This window comes from Moschus berezovskii, chromosome 18, assembly GCF_049115385.1.
Source record: "Moschus berezovskii isolate FMDL1 chromosome 18, NW_MosBer_1.0, whole genome shotgun sequence".
NCBI classification, from domain to species: Eukaryota; Metazoa; Chordata; class Mammalia; order Artiodactyla; family Moschidae; genus Moschus; species Moschus berezovskii.
The window spans coordinates 77,762,303-77,781,445 of record NC_142477.1 but is presented as its reverse complement, the minus strand read 5'-3'; the positions used below and the strand labels follow the sequence as shown (position 1 = coordinate 77,781,445).

General features: G+C 39.5%; 1 protein-coding gene across 1 annotated transcript; it reads left to right on the top strand.

Annotated features, from left to right (window-relative positions):
• Nucleotides 1-1,129: 1,129 nt before the first annotated feature.
• SPZ1 (spermatogenic leucine zipper 1) lies at nucleotides 1,130-2,209 on the top strand. The gene has a single exon (XM_055421701.1). The coding sequence runs from the start codon at nucleotides 1,133-1,135 to the stop codon at nucleotides 2,207-2,209; it is 1,077 nt and encodes a 358-aa protein (XP_055277676.1). The 5' UTR covers nucleotides 1,130-1,132.
• The last annotated feature ends 16,934 nt before the right edge of the window (nucleotides 2,210-19,143 follow it).

Here is a 19,143-nt window from a genome sequence, read left to right as displayed (position 1 = left end):
GGCCAGAATACTGGAGTGGGTAGCTGCTCCCTTCTCCAAGGGATCTTCCTAACCCAGGGATCGAACCCAGGTCTCCCACATTGCAGGTGGATTCTTTTCCAGCTGAGCTACCAGGGAAGCCTACACTTGGTTTAATACTCAGTTGCTTTTCTATAAGCCACTACAGGATTTAACTGTTTCAATATTTTGGTAAATTATGCTATTTTAAAAAATTTATTGTAAAAAGTAATTACATCTATAACACCTGATATAAATGATTCAGAAGCAAGCTTACTAAGCTCATCTTAAAGGATGCCTTCATTCAAAGCCAAGAAATTCTCAATTTGTAATTGTGTTGTTAAAAATCATTCAGATATTCTCTGATTAGAGTAGAATATTTTTTAATGGAGTTATTCCTAACATTATTTCCCTAAAATCACACAAAGACTGAAACATTTTTTGTGTTCTATTTTGTAAGGATTACTTTCTTTTGCAGAAGTGCCTCTCCTAGAAGGGGAGCAATAAGGGCTTCAGGCGCTGTGAAAGAATAGGGACCCTCACCAGGGACAACTTCTCTCAGCCATGCACTTACGTGGTACAAAAAACAGGTTGTGTATGGTGGGGATAAGGGGAAAGTCAATGAATACGATGAACATGAAAGTCACTGAATGAGATGAACAGAACACTCCCCCACCCTCAAAAAAAAGTAAGGACAGGAAAGACTGGTGTAGAGATCTTTCTGGAGCAGGGAGTAGCTCTAGGTTGGTCTTGAGTCACCTGGTGGGAGTTTAAGAAGCTTCTGCTGTGACCCAAAGGAGACAGAATCTAGAGACAGGCCACAATGGTGCAGTGACAGAATAAACACCTGGTTGCTAGGGTCAGGGAATAAACACCAGAAGCCTGGAAGAAGAGAAATGGAGCCCTAGCTCCTAGTCCCCTTTCCCACCCTCCTTCCTCTTAGGTTGTATGAGATGTTACCTTTCACATAAACATCAGCTTCCTGATTTCAGACCTTAACTCTGGTCTCTGAGTTCTGCTTAGTTCCACATTTTCTACCCAGTTGCACAGAGGACAACCACCTCTCCTTCCTGGAATCGCCAAGGTTTTCTACTCCACTTGTGACCTGGTCATCAGCCCTACTAATTCAGCTGAGATGGAAGTGCCCACCCCCTCCAAAACACTTAAGCCTCCTGATCTCAAAGAAGAGTCTTTGGACCCTAGGATTATGATTACCTTATTTGAAATTGGATCACTTCCCTCAGTTTTTTGCAGTTCTCTCCCTTCGCTAAAAAGTAGTGACCATGAAGCAATTGAACAGCGAATTGCAAAGAAGTTTGAAAGCCTCTCACAAGAAATTAAAGATATTGTTAAACATGTGACAAGTTATGAACAGAAGGTCACAGAAACAAAAGAATCATTTAAGGAAATCAATATGTCTGAGGTGTCAGAACTTAGAGAAAAAATCATAGAACTTGATGAAGTAAATAAAGTACTAGTCAAAAAACTGCTTGCTAAACAGGAGATGAGGTTGGACAACCAGAACTCTGAGGGCACAGTGCAAGACTGTTCAAGGGATTTGGTAAATTGTTCAAAAGGACAAGAAGTCCTTCCTGAAACTCAGCACGGATTCCCTCACATTCAAGAAGAAAATATCCGACTGAGGAGCAACATGGAGCAGTTGCTACAGGAAGCAGAACATTGGCGTGTGGAACACACTGAGCTCAGCAAACTAATAAAGTCCTATCAGAAATCTCAGAGTGACATCAAAACTCTTAAAAAGAATGGCACCCATTCCCCAACTCAAACAAATAATGAGTCAGCTAAGCAAGAGCTGGAGGAACAAGTTGAGAGACTGAAACAAGACACATATTCATTGCATTTGATTGCAACCTTGCTGGAGAATGAATGCCAAATCTTAGAGCAGAGAGTAGAACTGCTTGATGAACTCCGTCATCAGAAGGAGGAACCTCTACAAGGAGAGCCAGTGCAAATAAACCATGAGCAGAATGGCAAGGAGCAGAACGACAAGGAACAGAAGCTACCAGAGGCAAAGAAGGTCAAAATACATAAGCAAAACATGCCAGAAGTGGAAGGTACATTTCACAAAAGAGATCAGTTCTTTAGAAGCCTGGATATTTGTTATAATAAGAAAGTTCATAATAACCAGTTCAATACTCATATTGCAAAAAGAGCTCTTGTGGTAAAGAGGCCAGCTAGCAGCTTAAGTTAAAAAATACCAAAAGTAGAAGAAAAGGCAGATCTTCAAAAAACTATATAGTACATCCAGCTCCAGGCATATCAATCATCAAACCTAAGACAGACCTGTTTGTCTAAGAAATAGCCATAGAACAAGAAGATTAACATTTAACATTATTCATTACCTTGATGGTTAGGTAAGTTTGGTCTTTAATGACCATCAATGTCAACTTTTGCTCACATTATTCATCTTTACAAGCTGGTTTTGTAGTTATTACACAGAGATCTATGACACTTTAACCAAACGTGAGAATTTACAGGTCCAAATAAGTAAAGATCTAAATAAAAACCACACCAAACAAAGGGATTCTTTTTTCTTTATTTAATCATTGCCTTGGGGAGGGAAGTTCTGGGGGAAAAAGTATGTAACCCTTTAATTGTGAACCTTTCAAACTCCCTTTCAAAAGCATATTCCTTTTCCTATTTATCATCCACTGAATGGGGGCGGGAGAAGAAAGGGACGACCGAGAATGAGATGGCTGGATGGCATCACCGACTCTGTGGACATGAGTTTGAGTGAACTCCGGGAGTTGGTGATGGACAGGGAGGCCTGGCGTGCTGTGATTCATGGGGTCGCGGGGAGTCGGACACGACTGAGACTGAACTGAACTGAGGTGTGGGCTGTAGTGAAGTTAAAAAAAAAAAAAGCTGATCAATCACTCCTAATCTTCTCACAAACCTCCCTATTCCCTGGATCTACCGTTACTAATATTCCCTTCTTGCTCCTCAACTAGTAAACGGTGGGCATACGAGGCAGCAGAGACCCTTGGGGAAGGACACCTTGGCTTCTTTAGAAGAATAGATGTGTCTCAAGATTTTGTTCTGTGCTGGAAAAATTCCTCTCATAACTCCAGGTGAGGATAATTATTCAGAATTACTCAGGGAAAAAAGCATTATCATCTGTTAAGAGGGCTGAACTTTTGGTTCCAGGAAAGATGGAGCAGAATCATTTCTCCCTGTTCCTCCCATTAAGTAAGCTAAAAACCCTGAACATTAAGTATTAATATAAAATGAATGCAGGAAGACTCTGAAAGATGGAGAAAAGGAGGTGTAATGGCCAGGGTCCCTGAGACTCAATGAATGACGTACTGTTTTATTTCCTGAGTTTTCTTTTGTCTCCTATATATGCTGGGAGATGATAACCCAGAAATGCCGACACATTTAGACAAAAAAAGCAGGCACCACCCCCTCACCCCCCAACCCAGGCCTGCTTTCTCTTGACAGAGGATGAGAAAACAGTCTGGCAAGAAAGATACTTTTTAAAAAATTCCCCTACTCTGGCCAAACTGCATAAAATTGTCTTGCTTCCACTCTCATCCTCATCAGCAAATACTGAGCAAAATCACTAGGCTCTCACTGCTGCCTGGCATTAATGAAGCACTCTTCCATCTTTCTTCTGAGGTGGTACATACAGAGGTGGCAGAGAAGAAACCTTGGAGTTTCTCTCTCACTTGATGGTAACAAGTTGCTCCTCCCTCAGCCCTTTTCCCAGCAAAATAAAATGTCAGTGAAGGCCCTGTGGATAGCATAGATTTCTATACTCTTCCCCTGTTTTAAACCTAAAACAGGAGGTTTAAGTAGGATCCGCAGTCTCAGAACACAATGCCCCAAATGTCCAGAAAAGATAGAAAAATATCTCACTCATTATACAAATAGAAAATCTCAACTTGAATGAGAGAAGATGATTAACAACTGCCAACAATGGCATGACACAGATGTTGGAATTATCTAACAAGAAGTGTAAAGCAGTCACAAAAATGCTTCACTGAGCAATTGCAAATTCTCTTAAAAAAACAAAAATAATAGAAAGTCTCAGCAAAGAAACAGAAAATATAAAGAAGAAACAAATGGAAATTGTAGAAATAAAAAATATAATATGTAAAATAAACTCAATGAATGTGCTCAATAGTAGAATGTTGATGTCAGAGGAAAGATTCCATGAACATGAAGACAGAAAAATAGAAATGACCCATTCTGACCAGCAGGAAAAATAGGCTGAAAAAACTCCCATAGTCTCAAGAAGCTTGATATAAAAACTATGTAACATTGGGGTTATCAGAGTACCCCCAAATAAGGTAGAATGTGGGCTGAAAAGTATTCATTGAAAAAAAAAATGGCTGAAAATTCTACAAATTTAGTGGGAGGCATAAAAGTATAGATTCAAGAAACTGAGTGAACTCTAAACAGTATAAATTCAAACACATTTAAGGCACTCATAATCAAATTTCTGAAGCCTAAAGACAAAGTAAAAAAGCAGGTACAAAGAACAATGGTGGAATAATGATGGAACAATGATCCAAATGACAGTGACTTTCTAATCAGAAACCTCCAAGGCTAGAAGGAAACAAACATTTTTCAAGAACTGAAAAAAACATCAACCCAGAATTGTTTACCCAGTGAAAACAGCCTTTAGGAATGAAAGTGAAATCAATACATTCTCAGAGGAAAACTGAGAGGATTTGTCACTATTTGTTGAGAAAGCCCATTTGGTTATACATCTAATTCTCATTTTTTACATTCAAGAAAATGAGTGTTCCCTTTAGCCTCAGGCTTTGTCTTATTCTATTCCCAAACAGTAATTTCACATCAGTTCAGTTCAGTTCAGTTCACTCAGTTGTGTCTGACTCTTTGCGATCCCATGGACTGAAAGCAGTCCAGGCTTCCCTGTCCATCACCAACTCCCAGAGTTTACTCAAACTCATGTCCATGGAGTCGGTGATGCCATCCAACCATCTCATCCTCTGTTGTCCCCTTCTCCTCCCTCCTTCAATCTTTCCCAGCATCAGGGTCTTTTCCAATGAGTCGGTTCTTCACATCAGGTGGCCAAAGTATTGGAGTTTCAGCCTCAGCGTCAGTGTTTCCAATGAACATTCAGGACTGATTTCCTTTACGATTGACTGGTTTGATCTCCTTTCAGTCTAAGAGACTCTCAAGAGTCTTCTGCAACACCACAGTTCAAAAGCATCACTTCTTCAGTGCTCAACTTTCTTTATAGTCCAACTCTCACATCCATACATGACTATTGGAAAAACCATAGCTTTGACTAGATGGACATTTGTTGGCAAAGTAATGCCTCTGCTTTTTAATATGCTGTCTAGGTTTGTCATAACTTTTCTTCGAAGGAGCAAGTGTCTTTTAATTTCATGGCTGCAGTCACCATGTGTAGTGATTTTGGAGCCCAAAAAGTAAAGTCTCTCAGTGTTTCCGTTGTTTCCCCATCTATCTGCCATGAAGTTATAGGGCCGGATGCCGTTCACATAGGAGATGCTAGATGGATGAAATGAGAAACGACAACATAGCTGAATCAACAATCGCTGCTTACACTTCAGCTTGTTCATATGCATTACCTGAACAAAGTGTCAATATCGTTTGTTTGTCAGATGTTAAGAGGGTAGCTTTCTAGTGCTTCATACAAGCACTGGAACTCCCCTGGTACCACAACAAATAAGCTGATTACAGGATTTTCAGATTTTTGAGGGAAATGCTGCAATATGCAACACTTGTTGCACGCAGCACACACTCCAGGTAGTCAGAGTGTCAACTGTAGATTTTATGTAGCACCATTGCTGTTGTTGTCCAGTCACTAAGTCATATCCAACTATTTGTGACCCCATGAACTGTGGCATGCCAGACTTCCCTGTCCTTCACTCTTTCCCAGAGTTTGCTCAAACTCATGTTCATTGAGTCAGTGATGCTATCCAGCCCAGAAGTAAAATTTCCGTTGGTGAGAACTCAGTCACCAGGCCATACCTATCTGAAAACAACTGGAAATTGAGGTTTTTAGCTGGGTAACTACGTCACCCAGGCAAAGGGAAAATTAATTTTGGAACACTGTGAGATGGAGAGAAAGTGTTTTTGTGTTTCTGCACTGTTCGGGTTTTCCAGGCAAATATTATGGCAACTTGAGATCCCAGACTCAAAGGAAGCTGTAGAAGATATTTTCCCACTGTATAAATAATAAGAGTTCAAAAGAGCTACCTAACTTTAGAGATAGATGTTAACATTTTAAGTTGGAGTGCCTCACCCCAACTGGGATTTGGAGACGTGTTTTGTAAAGCTGGATATGCTGGAATTACCTAACCCCCTGAGAGATTTACATTATAAAAAACTTAAGAGTGAGAACCCAGGATCCAGAGGGTTTTTTTTTTTTTTTTCCTCTCTCCTTTTAGAGGGGGAAAAAACAGCTGTCTTTTTTTTTTTCTACATAAAAGCCTGGATTTCTTCTCTCATCTTTCCTCCCTCACATTATAGGCCCCAATGCATGTAAGGTGACATCTGGTTCTCATATATCTCCAGGGGTAAGAATTGGAGCAAGAGGAACTAGCACAATTATTATGATGTAGGTAATAATATCTCTCTGATTCAAGAGCCTCGTGTGTCCATTCAGGATAAAATAGAGATGAATATTAAAACCCAACAAAGTCGATCAGAATCTCCACCACAGGTCCTATTATAAATGCATCATAGGGCATGAGAAATTTTCACATATTGCAAATACAGAAAATGTAATTTGAAATGTTGCTTCCTACTCCATAAAAGTATTTTTCCATCCTGTCTAAAATATGTATCATGTTATAAATAATCTAACAGAGGAAATTTTCCTATTACAGCCCTTAGTAAAAGAAAATGATTTCCAGTTAAACAGTATTGGGGTACCAAAAGAATCACTTTTCTTTTTTTCCTTTTGCCTTTCCCTCTAATGGAAACTACCATCCACTCTATTCTATTTTCCAGCCATCTTGGTTAACAAAACATTGTGTAGTTCTGCTATACTTTATCAGACATGTGGTACATGTTATCAAGAAAAAAATTATTTTTGCTTAAATAAATTACAGCTTTTAAATTATCAAATAGAGTAAGTAATTTCTGCTATACCAGACCTTCTAGATTTGGTACTGACTTTAAGATTTGGTAAGTGTGACAAAATTATTCTTCTACCACAAGGTCATATATATTTTTATTCAATCCTAAACTTGGAAAGAAAGTTATGACCAACCTAGATAGCATATTAAAAAGCAGAGTATAGCAAAGTGATACAGTCATATATATATATATATTACATTATATATATATATATGAATTAACAAAAGCAGTTCCCGTCTTTTGATGGGGTGCTCATGGTTTATAACATAAATGGCATTACTTTGAGAGAGGGATAACTTAGGTATGGTATTGGGTTTTTTTTCTTTTTGCAGCTTGGGGCAGTTGTAAAATAACTTAATGTAGCTTTTTACAACTGTGTATTCTATTTTTTCATTTGGTGAAATTTTAACTGTTAATGTTTTTGGCATTGTGCTTTGTACCATTTATTAAGTAAAAATTAAAAAAAATAAAAAGCAGAGACATTACTTTGCCAACAAAGGTCCGTCTAGTCAAGGCTATGGTTTTGCCAGTGGTCATGTATGGATGTGAGAGTTGGACTGTGAAGAAAGCTGATTGCCGAAGAATTGATGCTTTTGAACTGTGGTGTTGGAGAAGACTCTTGAGAGTCCCTTGGACTGCAAGGAGATCCAACCAGTCCACCGTAAAGGAGATCAGTCCTGGGTGTTCACTGGAAGGACTGATGCTAAAGCTGAAACTCCAATACTTTGGCCACCTCATGCAAAGAGTTGACTCACTGGAAAAGACTCTGATGCTGGGAGGGATTGGGGGCGGGAGGAGACGGGGACGACAGAGAATGAGATGGCTGGATGGCATCACCGACTCTGTGGACATGAGTTTGAGTGAACTCGGGGAGTTGGTGATGGACAGGGAGGCCTGGCGTGCTGTGGTTCATGGGGTTGCAAAGAGTCGGTCATGACTGAGCGAATGAACTGAACTGAACTGGTCATAACTCTGGGCTGGTATCAATTATGATATCTAATCAAAAGAAGCATATTTTCTTATTAATCTGAGAATTTTAAATTACAAACGTTAATAAAACTAATCACCTAAAGTTTTATATATCAAATGAATATAGTATTTACACAATTATTTTTATAGCACTATCATTTTTTGGTGATTTTCTTATTATATATTTCTGTCAACAGTAAAATGCTATCTAATATTCTAACATATTTGAAGTCAGTTTTTTAGAGACAATTCTCTGAGGAAGAAAAGAGAGTGCAATTTTAACCAGTCATTGTATTCCACATATATTGATGTCAGTTCAGTTCAGTTCAGTCGCTCAGTCGTGTCCCACTCTCCACGACCCCATGAATCACAGCACATCAGGCCTCCCTGTCCATCACCAACTCCCGGAGTTCACTCAAACTCACGTCCACAGAGTCGGTGATGCCATCCAGCCATCTCATTCTTGGTCGTCCCCTTCTCCTCCCACCCCCAACCTTTCCCAGCATCAGAACTTTTCCAGTAAGTCAACTCGTCGCATGAGGTGGCCAAAGTATTGATGTCATTTGTGACTAAATTTAGCTTTTCCAATAGTGTCTTTTGAACACACCATATTCAAAAAGAGGACATTACCACCTCTAGTAAATACACCCAAATGTGCCTATAGTCTTTTAAAATTAGTGTACAGGTATATTCAAGGGAAGCATTATATCTATAATGGCATTTTTTGGATCACACACACTGCAATAAAGATCGAAGCTCCTGTGTGCCCCAACAAAGATCCAGTGCAGCCAAATAAATAATTTTAAGAAAAAAATAGGGACTTCCCTGGTGGTCCAGTGGTTTAGAGTCCACACTACCACTATAGAAGGCACAGTTTAAATCCTTGTTGGGAAATTAAAATCCTGCATGCCTCGCAGAAAAATAAAGAATTGGGTTATTTGAATTCTCTTTTTCCAAAAGATGAAACCTGTATTAAGTATAAAGAGAGAAAATTATTTCTAGGCTTTTTCTTTTTCTTTTTTAAATTCCTTGGCTTTAAGGACCTTACCCTTTGGTTCATTAGCTATTTAGAGGTCATTTAGTACATCATGCAAAATGCCCCGCTGGATGAATCAAGATTCATTCACAAGTGGGAATCAAGATTACTGAGAGAATATCAACAACCTCAGATACGCAGATGACACCACTCTAATGGCAGAGAGAGAAGAGGAACTGAAGAGCCTCTTGATGAAGGTGAAAGAGGAGAGTGAAAAAGCTGGCTTAAAACTCAACATTCAAAAAACTAAGATCCTGGCATCCATTCCCATCACTCCATGGCAAATAGATGGGAAAAAAATGGAAATGGTGACAGACTTTATTTTCTTGGGCTCCAAAATCACTGCAGATGGTGACTGCAGCCATGAAATTAAAAGACACTTGCTCCTTGGAATAAAAACTATGACAAACCTAGACAGCATATTAAAAAGCAGACACAATACTTCGTCAACAAAGGTCTGTATAGTCAAAGTTATGTTTTTCCAGTAGTCATATACGGATGTAAGAGTTGGACCATAAAGAAAGCTGAGCACCAAAGAACTGATGCTTTCAAACCATGGTGCTAGGGAAGACTCTTGAGAGTCCCTTGGACTGCAAGATCAAACCAGTCAATCCTAAAGGAAATCAACCCTATATATTCATTGGAAGGGCTGATGCTGAAGCTCCACTATTTTGATAACCTGATGCAAAGAGCCTAGTCATTGGAAAAGACCCTGATGCTGGGAAAGCTTGAGGGCAGGAGAAGGGGCAACAGAGGACGAGATGATGGGATGGCATCACCGATGGACATGAGCTTGAGCAAACTCTGGGAGATAGTGAAGGACAAGGAAGCCTGGAGTGCTGCAGTCCATGGGGTCGCAAAGAGTTGGGCATGACTGAGCAATTGAACAACAGATTCATAAGGAGACCCTATTCAGATTTGAATTTTACTGACTGCATTGCTTATTTATGGTAATTATGGTTTTGAATTGGGATTGTTACAATGGATACTACCTGTGATTATTAGGTATTAGGATGAAAAATTGTGAAAACAAAATTAGACACGATGTCTGATAACCTGGAGAACTGAATTAGAATTCAATGTGACCCTAAAAAATAGTACTAGTGAGGTAAAATTTATATAAAATATACTTAACTGGAAAACTAAAACAGGAATAAGAATAGAGTAATTTGCTTACAGTAATTTGCTTCCCTGGTAGCTTAGATGGTAAAGAATCTGCCTGCAACTCAAGAGACCCTGGTTCGATTCCTGGGTCCAGAAGATCCCCTGGAGAAGGGCATGGCAACCCACTCCAGTATTCTTGCCTGAAAAATCCTCATGGACAGAAGAGCCTGGTGGGCTACAGTCAATGGGGCAGCAAAGAGTTGGACACAACTGAGCGGCTAAACACAAGCACAAGCACAATACGCTTCTGAAGGATAAAAAGGTTTAGAGGAAAAAACGGGGAAATGCTATTGTATCACATCACTTGAAATATATTTTGGGTGATTCAGAGATCTTGTATAACCTTGTTGAAGTAGTATGAAGTAAAAACCTATTTAATACTAAAAATATTGCTGTCTTCATTCTAGTTGCTAAGAACATAAGCCCAATAACATATCCATCATTCAAAGATGGCCACAATTAATGATGTAATATATTCATCCCAATCTTTTTGTCTATTGATTTTATTTAAATAGCATAATACCATATATTCAACTTTTGGTTACTGCGTATGATATATATATTTTCTCTATTATATACAGAAAAAATTATCAAAGTTCATGTTTTCTTTCATAACAAGCTAAGCTCTTAATTGTTATTTATCAAAAACTATAAATAATTTTAATTTACTTATAAATTACCTGCTATCTTGCTGTGGCTTCTTCTTTGTCTTTAGACATGGGGTATCTTTTTTTTGGTGGGTTCCAGCATTCTCCTGTCGATGGTTGTTCAACAGCTAGTTGAGATTTTGGTGTTCTCAAAGGAGGAGGTGAGCATGTCCTCCTGCTCTGCCATCTTGAAGCAGAAGCGAACTGCCTGCTTTTGTTTGGTTTCGTTTTGTTTATTTTTGACTGTGCTGGGTCTTCATTGCTGTGCGTGGGCTTTCTCTAGCTGTGGTGTGAGCTTCTGTTCATTGTGGTACATGGGCTACTCATTGCTGTGGCTTCTCTTTCTTGTTGCAGAGCACAGGCTCTAGGCATGAGGGCTTCAGCAGTTGCAGGACACAGGCTCAGTAGTTGTGGCACAAGGGCTTAGCTGGTCTGCATCAGGCACAATCCTCCCAGTTGCTGTTATTGTTCAGTCACTCAGTCGTGTCCAATTTTGTGACCCCATGGACTGCAGCACACCAGGCTTCCCTATCCATCACCAACTCCCAGAGCTTGCTCAAACTCATGTCCATAGAGTCAGTGATTCCATCCAAACATCTCATCCTCTGTCATCCCCTTTTTCTCCTGCCTTCAATCTTTCCCAGCATCAGGATCTTTTCCAATGAGTCAGTTCTTTGCATCAGGTAGCCAAAGTATTGGAGCTTCAGTTTCAGCATCAGAGCTTCCAATGAATATTCAGGACTCCCTTGGTATCTGAGGGACTCTCAACAGCCTTCTCCAGCACCACAGTTAGAAAGCATCATTTCTTCAGTGCTCATCCTTCTTTATGGTCCAGCTCTCACATCTGTATGTGACTACTAGAAAAAACTGTAACTCTGATTATACGGACTTTGTCTGCAAAGTGTTAGCTGCTCAGTCGTGTCCGACTCTTTGTGACCACTGGACTGTAGCCTGCCAGACTCCTGCATCCATGGCAAGAACACTGGAGTGGGCTGCCAATACCTTCTCCAGGGGACCTTCCCGACAAAGGGATCTAACCCAGGTCTCCTGCATTGCAGACAGACTCTTTAACTGTCTGAGCTACCATGGAAGCTCTACAAAGTAATGCCTCTGCTTTTTAACATGCTGAATAGGTTTTCATACGTTTTCTTCCAAGGAGCAAGTGTCTCTTAATTTCATAGCTGCAGTCATCAACTGCAGCAATTTTGGAGCCCAAGAAAATAAACTCTGCCACTGTTTCCATTTTTTTCCTCTATTTGCCATGGGGTGATGGAACCAGATGCCAAGATCTTAGTTTTCCGAATGTTGAGTTTTAAGCCATCTTTTTCACTCTCCTCTTTCACTTTCATCAAGAGACTCTTTAGTTCCTCTTTGCTTTCTGTCATAAGGGTGGTGTCATCTGCGTATCTGAGGTTGTTGATATTCTCCCAGAAATCTTGATTCCAGCTTGTGCTTAATCCAGCCTGCCATTTCTCATGATGTACTCTGCATATAAGTTAAAGAAGCAGGGTGACAATACACAGCCTTGATGTACTCCTTTCCCAATTTTAAAAAAGGTCCGTTGTTCCATGTCTGGTTCTAACTGTTGCCTCTTGATTTGCATACAGGTTTCTCAGGAGGCAGTTAAGGTAATCTGGTATTTCCATCTCTTTAAGAATTTTCCAGTTTGTTGTGATCCATACAGTCAAAAGCTTTAGCATAGTCAATGAAGTAGATGTTTTTCTGCAATTCTCTTGCTTTTTCTATGATCTAATTGATGTTGACAATTTTATCTGTGGCTCCTTTGCCTTTTCAAAATACAATTTGTACATCTGGAGGTTCTCAGTTCACGTACTGTTGAAGCCTAGCTTGAAGGGTTTTGAGCAGTCTCTTGCTAGCATGTAAAATGAGTGCAATTGTGTGGTAGTTTGATGGAGTAGCCCCCATTGTCAACAAAAGAGTCCGAAATGCAGTACTTGGAGGTAATGTCAAAAACGACAAAATGATCTCGGTTTGTTTCCAAGGAAAACCATTGAGTATCACAGTAATCCTAGTCTATGCCCCAATCAATAATGCCAAAGAAGCTGAAGTTGAATGGTTCTATGAAGATCTACAAGACCTTTTAGAACTAACACCAAAAAAAGATGTCCTTTTCATCATAAGGGACTGGAATACAAAAGTAGAAAGTCAACAGAAACCTGGTAATAGGCAAGTTTGGCCTTAAGAGTACAGAATGAAGCAGGGCAAATGCTAACAGAGCTTTGTCAAGAGAACGCACTGGTCATAGCAGACATCCTCTTCCAACAACACAAGAGATGACTCTACCCATGGAAACTTTCTCTAAATCCACTCGAGTATTCAGTTATAATGTTCTACCCAAAATTTTAGTTTTTCTTAATGTATTGGAACTGAAACAGAAGTCTCCTACTAATCTATAGCCAGAAAGGCACGCACATTAAACTTTTCCAAAAGTAAATGGTGAAAAAGTGAGTTGTGCGTGGTGACTTCCTTCCAAAGAATGAAAAAGATCAGAGGAGAGTCACTTTCCAGTGGAGAAACCTGAGAAATGCTACTTGGGTCAGGTGATCAAGGCTGATATCAACAGCCATAAGGTATGCTGATTCTATGTATCCTTGATATGATGTGATGAAAATGGCACTTTATCTGTGTGATCTTCCTTTCATAAACCCCTAACCCAGTCTATTCATGAAAAAATAGCAGATGAGGTTCAGTAGTGGGGTATCCTGTCGTATAGCTGATGAGTACTCGTTAAAACTGTCAAGGTCATCAAAAAACATGGGAAAACGAGAAACTGTCACAGCAAGATGAGCCTAAGGAGACATGGTAACTAAATGCAATGTGAGATCCTGGAACAGAAAAAGGATATTAGGTTAAAAACTAAGAAAATCTTCATAAATTATGGACTTTGGTTAACAGGTAGATAGACAGATGATAGAGGCAGTGATTTGTTCACTTATCCTGTATTACTTTATAACATGCTTTATCAGGAAATATAGAGTTAACAGTCTGTGCCTTTGGGACTGAGTAACAGTAATTAAAAAGTTCTTGTGGTCATAAAAACCACGGCTATTGATCCTAAATATCACTATTTTAACCAACAGAGCTAGCTCAGGACTCAAAAATTATTTGCATCGAAGATGCTTTCGTCTCAGAAAATGACTTTAGCTATTTTTATTGAAATAGTTATGAAAAAAAACATGTTGCTTACAAAAATATTATCGAATCCAGTGACCAAGTGCAAATCCAGAAATTATAGATCACATTTTATTTTTTCATGGCATCAATTTCCTCATTTTAAAATATTTATTATAGTAAGGCCAATTAAGAAACAATAAACATTGAGAGGAGGGACTTCCCTGGTGGGGTTTCCCCAGTGGCTCAAGGGTAAAGAATCTACTTGCAGTGCAGGAGACTCGGGTTTGATCCCTGGGTCGGGAGAAGAGAAATGGCAACTCACTCCAGTATTCTTGCCTGGAAAATCCCAATCCATGGGGTTGCAAAAGAGTTGGATTCAACTGGGTGACTAAACAACAAACAACAAACTTCCCTGGTGGTGTAGTGGATAAGAATCCACCTGCCAATGCAGGGGACTAGAGTTTGATCCCTGCTCTGGGTGGATCATTCTTTGGCACTGCCCTTCTTTGGGACTGGAATGAAAACTGACGTTTTCCCAGTCCTATAGCCACTGTTGAGTTTTCTAAATTTGTTGACATATTGAGTGCAGCAGTTAAACAGCATCATCTTTTAGGATTTGAAATAGCTCAGCTGGAATTCCATCACCTCCACTAGCTTTCTTCATAGTTATGCTTCCTAAGGCCCACTTGACTTCACACTCCAGGATGTCTGGCTCTAGGTGTGTGATTATCTGGGTGATTAAGACTTTTCTTGTATAGTTCTTCTGTGCACTTTTGTCACTTCTTAGTATCTTGTTTCTGTTAGGTCCATACCACTTCTGTTCTTTATTGTGCCCATCTTTGCATGAAATGTTCCCTTGGTATCTCTGATTTTCTTGAACAGATCTCATCTTTCTCATTCTATTATTTTCCTCTATGTCTTTGTACTTTTCACTTAAGAAGCCTTTCTTATCTCTCCTTGCTATGCTTTGGAACTGTGCGTTCAGATGGTATATCTTTCGTTTGCTCCCTTGCCTTTCGCTTCTCTTTTCTCAGCTATTTTAAGTCCTCCTCAGACAACCATTTGCCTTTTTGCATTTCTTTTCCTTTGGATGGTTCTGATCATTATCTCCTATATAATGTTATGAATATCCATCCATAGTTCTTCTGGCACTCTATCAGAACTAATCCCTTGAATCTACTGTCACTTCCATCGTGTATCATAAAGAATTTGATTTAGGTCATACCTTAATTGTCTAATGGTTTTCCCTACTTTCTTCAATTGAAGTCTGAATTTTCAATAAGGAGTTCATGATCTGAGCCACAGGCAGCTCCCAGTCTTGTTTTTGCTGACTGTATAGAGCTTCTCCATCTTTGGCTGCAAAGAATATAATGAATCTGATTTCGGTATTGACCATCTGGTGAAGTTTATTGACTGATTCTATGGCCTATACATGATCAACTTTTGTACATGTTCTATGTGTGCTTGAGAATAATGTGCAGTCTCACTGCTGGTAGCAGAATTCAGCTTAACCATGGTGTTCAAGCCTATATTTCACTGATTTTCTGTTTTCTTGAATTAGCAATACTTGAGAGAGGTGTTGAAATCTCTCACCATGACAGTCTCATGCCTGAAAGTTTCAGCACTTCTACATTTATCTTCTATTTATTTAGCCATTTAATTACTTAAACTGTATTAAGCAATATATTTTAAACTGTGATTGTCTTCTTGGTTCACTTTATGATTACATAATGAACTCATCCCCTATGATGGCTTTTATAACTACATAAGCTGAACCAAGAACTTCCAGATGTTCAAGCTGGATTTAGAAAAAGCAGAAGAACCATAGATCAAACTGCCAACATTACTGGATCATGTGAAAAGCAAGAGAATTCCAGAAAACATCTACTTCTGCTTCATTGACTATGCTAAAGCCTTTGACTGTATGGATCACAACAAACTGTGGAAAATGGACAGACTACCTTACCTGCCTCCTAAGAAATCTGTATGCAGGTCAAGAAGCAACAGTTAGAACTGGACACGGAACATGGACTGGCTCCAAATTGGGAAAGGAGTACATCAAGGCTGCATATTGTCACCTTGCCTATTTTACTTATATGCAGAGTACATCATGTGAAATGCCAGGCTGAATGAAGCACAAGCTGGAATCAAGATTTCCGGGAGAAATATCAATAACCTCAGATATGCAGATGACACCACCCTTATGGCAGAAAGCAACAAGAAACTAAAGAGCCTCTTGATGAAAGTGAAAGAGGAGAATGAAAAAGCTGGCTTAAAACTCAACATTCAAAAAACAAAGATCATGGCATCTGGTCCCATCACTTCATGGCAAATAGATGAGAAGTGACAGATTTTACTTTCTTGGGCTCCAAAATCACTGCAAATGGTGACTGCATGCATGAAATTAAAAGACGCTTGCTTCTTGGAAGAAAAGCTATGACAAAACTAGACAGCATATTAAAAAGCAGAGACATTACTTTGCCAACAAAGGCCCATCTAGTCAAAGCTATGGTTTTTACAGCAATCATGTATGGATGTGAGAGTTGGCCCATAAAAAGGGTGAGCGCTGAAGAATTGATGCTTTTGAACTATGGTGTTAGAGAAGACTCTTGAGAGTCTCTTGGAATGCAAGGAGATCAAACCAGTCAATTGTAAAAGAAATCAGTCCTGTATATTCTCCAATGAGCTTCCACTGGAGTTGAAGCTCCAATACTTTGGCTGCCTGATGTGAAGAACTGACTCATTGGAAAAGACCCTGATGCTGGGAAAGATTGAAGGCAGGAGGAAAAGGGGATGACAGAGGATGAGATGGTTGGATGGCATCACCGAGTCGATGGACATGAGTTTCCACAAGCTCTGGGAGTTGGGGAAGGACAGGGAAGCCTGGAGTGATGCAGTCTATGCAGTCACAAGTCAGATACGACTGAGCGACTGAACTCAAATGACTGAAACTTTCTTATGGTTAGTGTTTGCTTTTTTTTTTTTCAAACTGTCCAGATCCTTTTACTAACATCTTTTACAAAAAGCATACTGGTTTTACTTTTTTTTTTTGCGGCACCCCGTAACTTATAGGATCTTAGTTCCCTGACCATGGTCAAACCACACACCCTGCAGTGAAGTGCAGAACCCTAACCACTGGGGTCTGCCAAGGAATTCTCATTATTGTTTTCTTTTCAAACCCAATCAGACAATTTCCTTTAATTGGCAAACTTAGTCTGCTTATGTTCATGGAGATATTTGTATTTTATCTGTGACTTTTCTAGTGTATTGTTTTTCTATTTTGGTTTCTTTTTCTTGTTTGGCTATTATAACCTAATTATTTAAATTTTTTATTTGTATAAAATTCTGCTGCTTGGTCAAGAGGAAGAGGATTTTTAAACAAAGCACTGTAATGGGATTAGACAGTTAAGTTTTGGTTCTGCCAGTTACCTGTATGTGACATAGAACAATCTGATTTCTCTGAACTTTATTCCTCCCTATAAAATCGTGAGTGTAAACCAACAGTCTGAGAGTCCTCCCAACTCTTGGATTCCCTATGCCCCAACTCGGCTCTTGGTGTATGAAAGATTCTAGGACATCTCTAATCTGAATTTTTAAAAAAAAATTTTTTTCCAGCTTTATTGAGTTATATCTAAGATGCAAGATAGCCTTCCTTTCTTCACAGCACTGGGAAGATTTCAGATTAAAGTAGCATTATGGAAAAAACCCATGAAAACACAGGATTGAGTTTTCTTAAGTGTCCAGAATTGACTGAACTATAAATTTCATTAAGAGTCAGGAGAGGGAATAGGGTATGTTGACACAAGTGTGAGTGGTTATTAGTGTTTATTCTAAAAGCCATTAGGAACATTTGTGATTCACAGCAAAGGCTCAAAATATCTACATTAACAGGAGTTTGGAAGTTGATTCCAATCCTCATGGATGACTTTGAGTGGTTCAAAAACTTCAAGGGGGGTGGGGGAGAAGTAACTGCCACCGTGTGGAAACACGATGTGTAGAAACAAGAGAAACAGAAGGGAAGCCTGAAGATGGGACTAAATCACTGAACTCTCATGATAAAATGGTGACACAGTTGCTTCTTATGAATGAGGAAAAAGTGGTTTCCTGAGATGGAATCTATTCCTAGTGAAGATTATTCAAACCACAACAAAGCATTCAGAATTATTACCTAAACTTAGTTGATAAAGCAGTGGCAGGGCTTGAGAAGACTGATTCCAACTTTAAAAGAAGTTTCACTGTGGGCTTCCCTGACACTTCAGTTAGTAAAGAATCCACCTGCAAAGCAGGAGATACCGGTTTGATTCCTGTGTTGGGAAGATCCGCTGAAGAAGGGATAGGCTACCCATTCCAGTATTCTTGGGCTTCCTTTGTGGCTCAGCTGGTAAAGAATCCGCCTGCAATGTGGGAAACCTGGATTTGATCACTGGGTCGGGAAGATCCCCTGGAGAAGGGAAAGGCTACCTTCCTTCAGAATACTCCAGTATTCTGGCCTGGAGAATTCCATGCACATGGAACTGCAAAGAGTCGGATTCCTCTGAGCAACTTTCACTTTTCAAAGTGCTACCAAACTTCACTGTTGTCTTATTTTAAGAAATTGCCACAGTCAGCCCAACCTTCAGCATCCACCACACTGATCAGTCAGCAGCCATCAACACTGCAGCAAGACCCTCCACCAGCAGATTATGACTCAGTAAAGATGCAGATGATGGTTAGCATTTTTCAGCAATAAAGTATTCTGAAATTAAGGAATGCACATTTTTTTTTTTGACATTGCTATCACACACTGCACTGGGGAAACAAAATTTATGTAACTTGCTGTGTTGCAGTTGCCTAGGAAGAACCTAAAATTTCTCTGAGGTCTGCCTGTAGTAGCTCTAGAAAGCTTTAGCGGTGGGAGGAATGGAGGACTGGGAAATGAAAGAAAGGGTACACACTGTACAAGCCCACTTACATGACAACTGTAGAGAAAATAAATTGAATCTAGTAACAAAGCAGATTAGTGGTTGCCAGGCGATAGGGTGGGACAGGGACTGCCTAGGACAGAGGCCAAGAGAACTTTTTGGAATGATGGAAATATCCTGGAGGGGTGGTTAT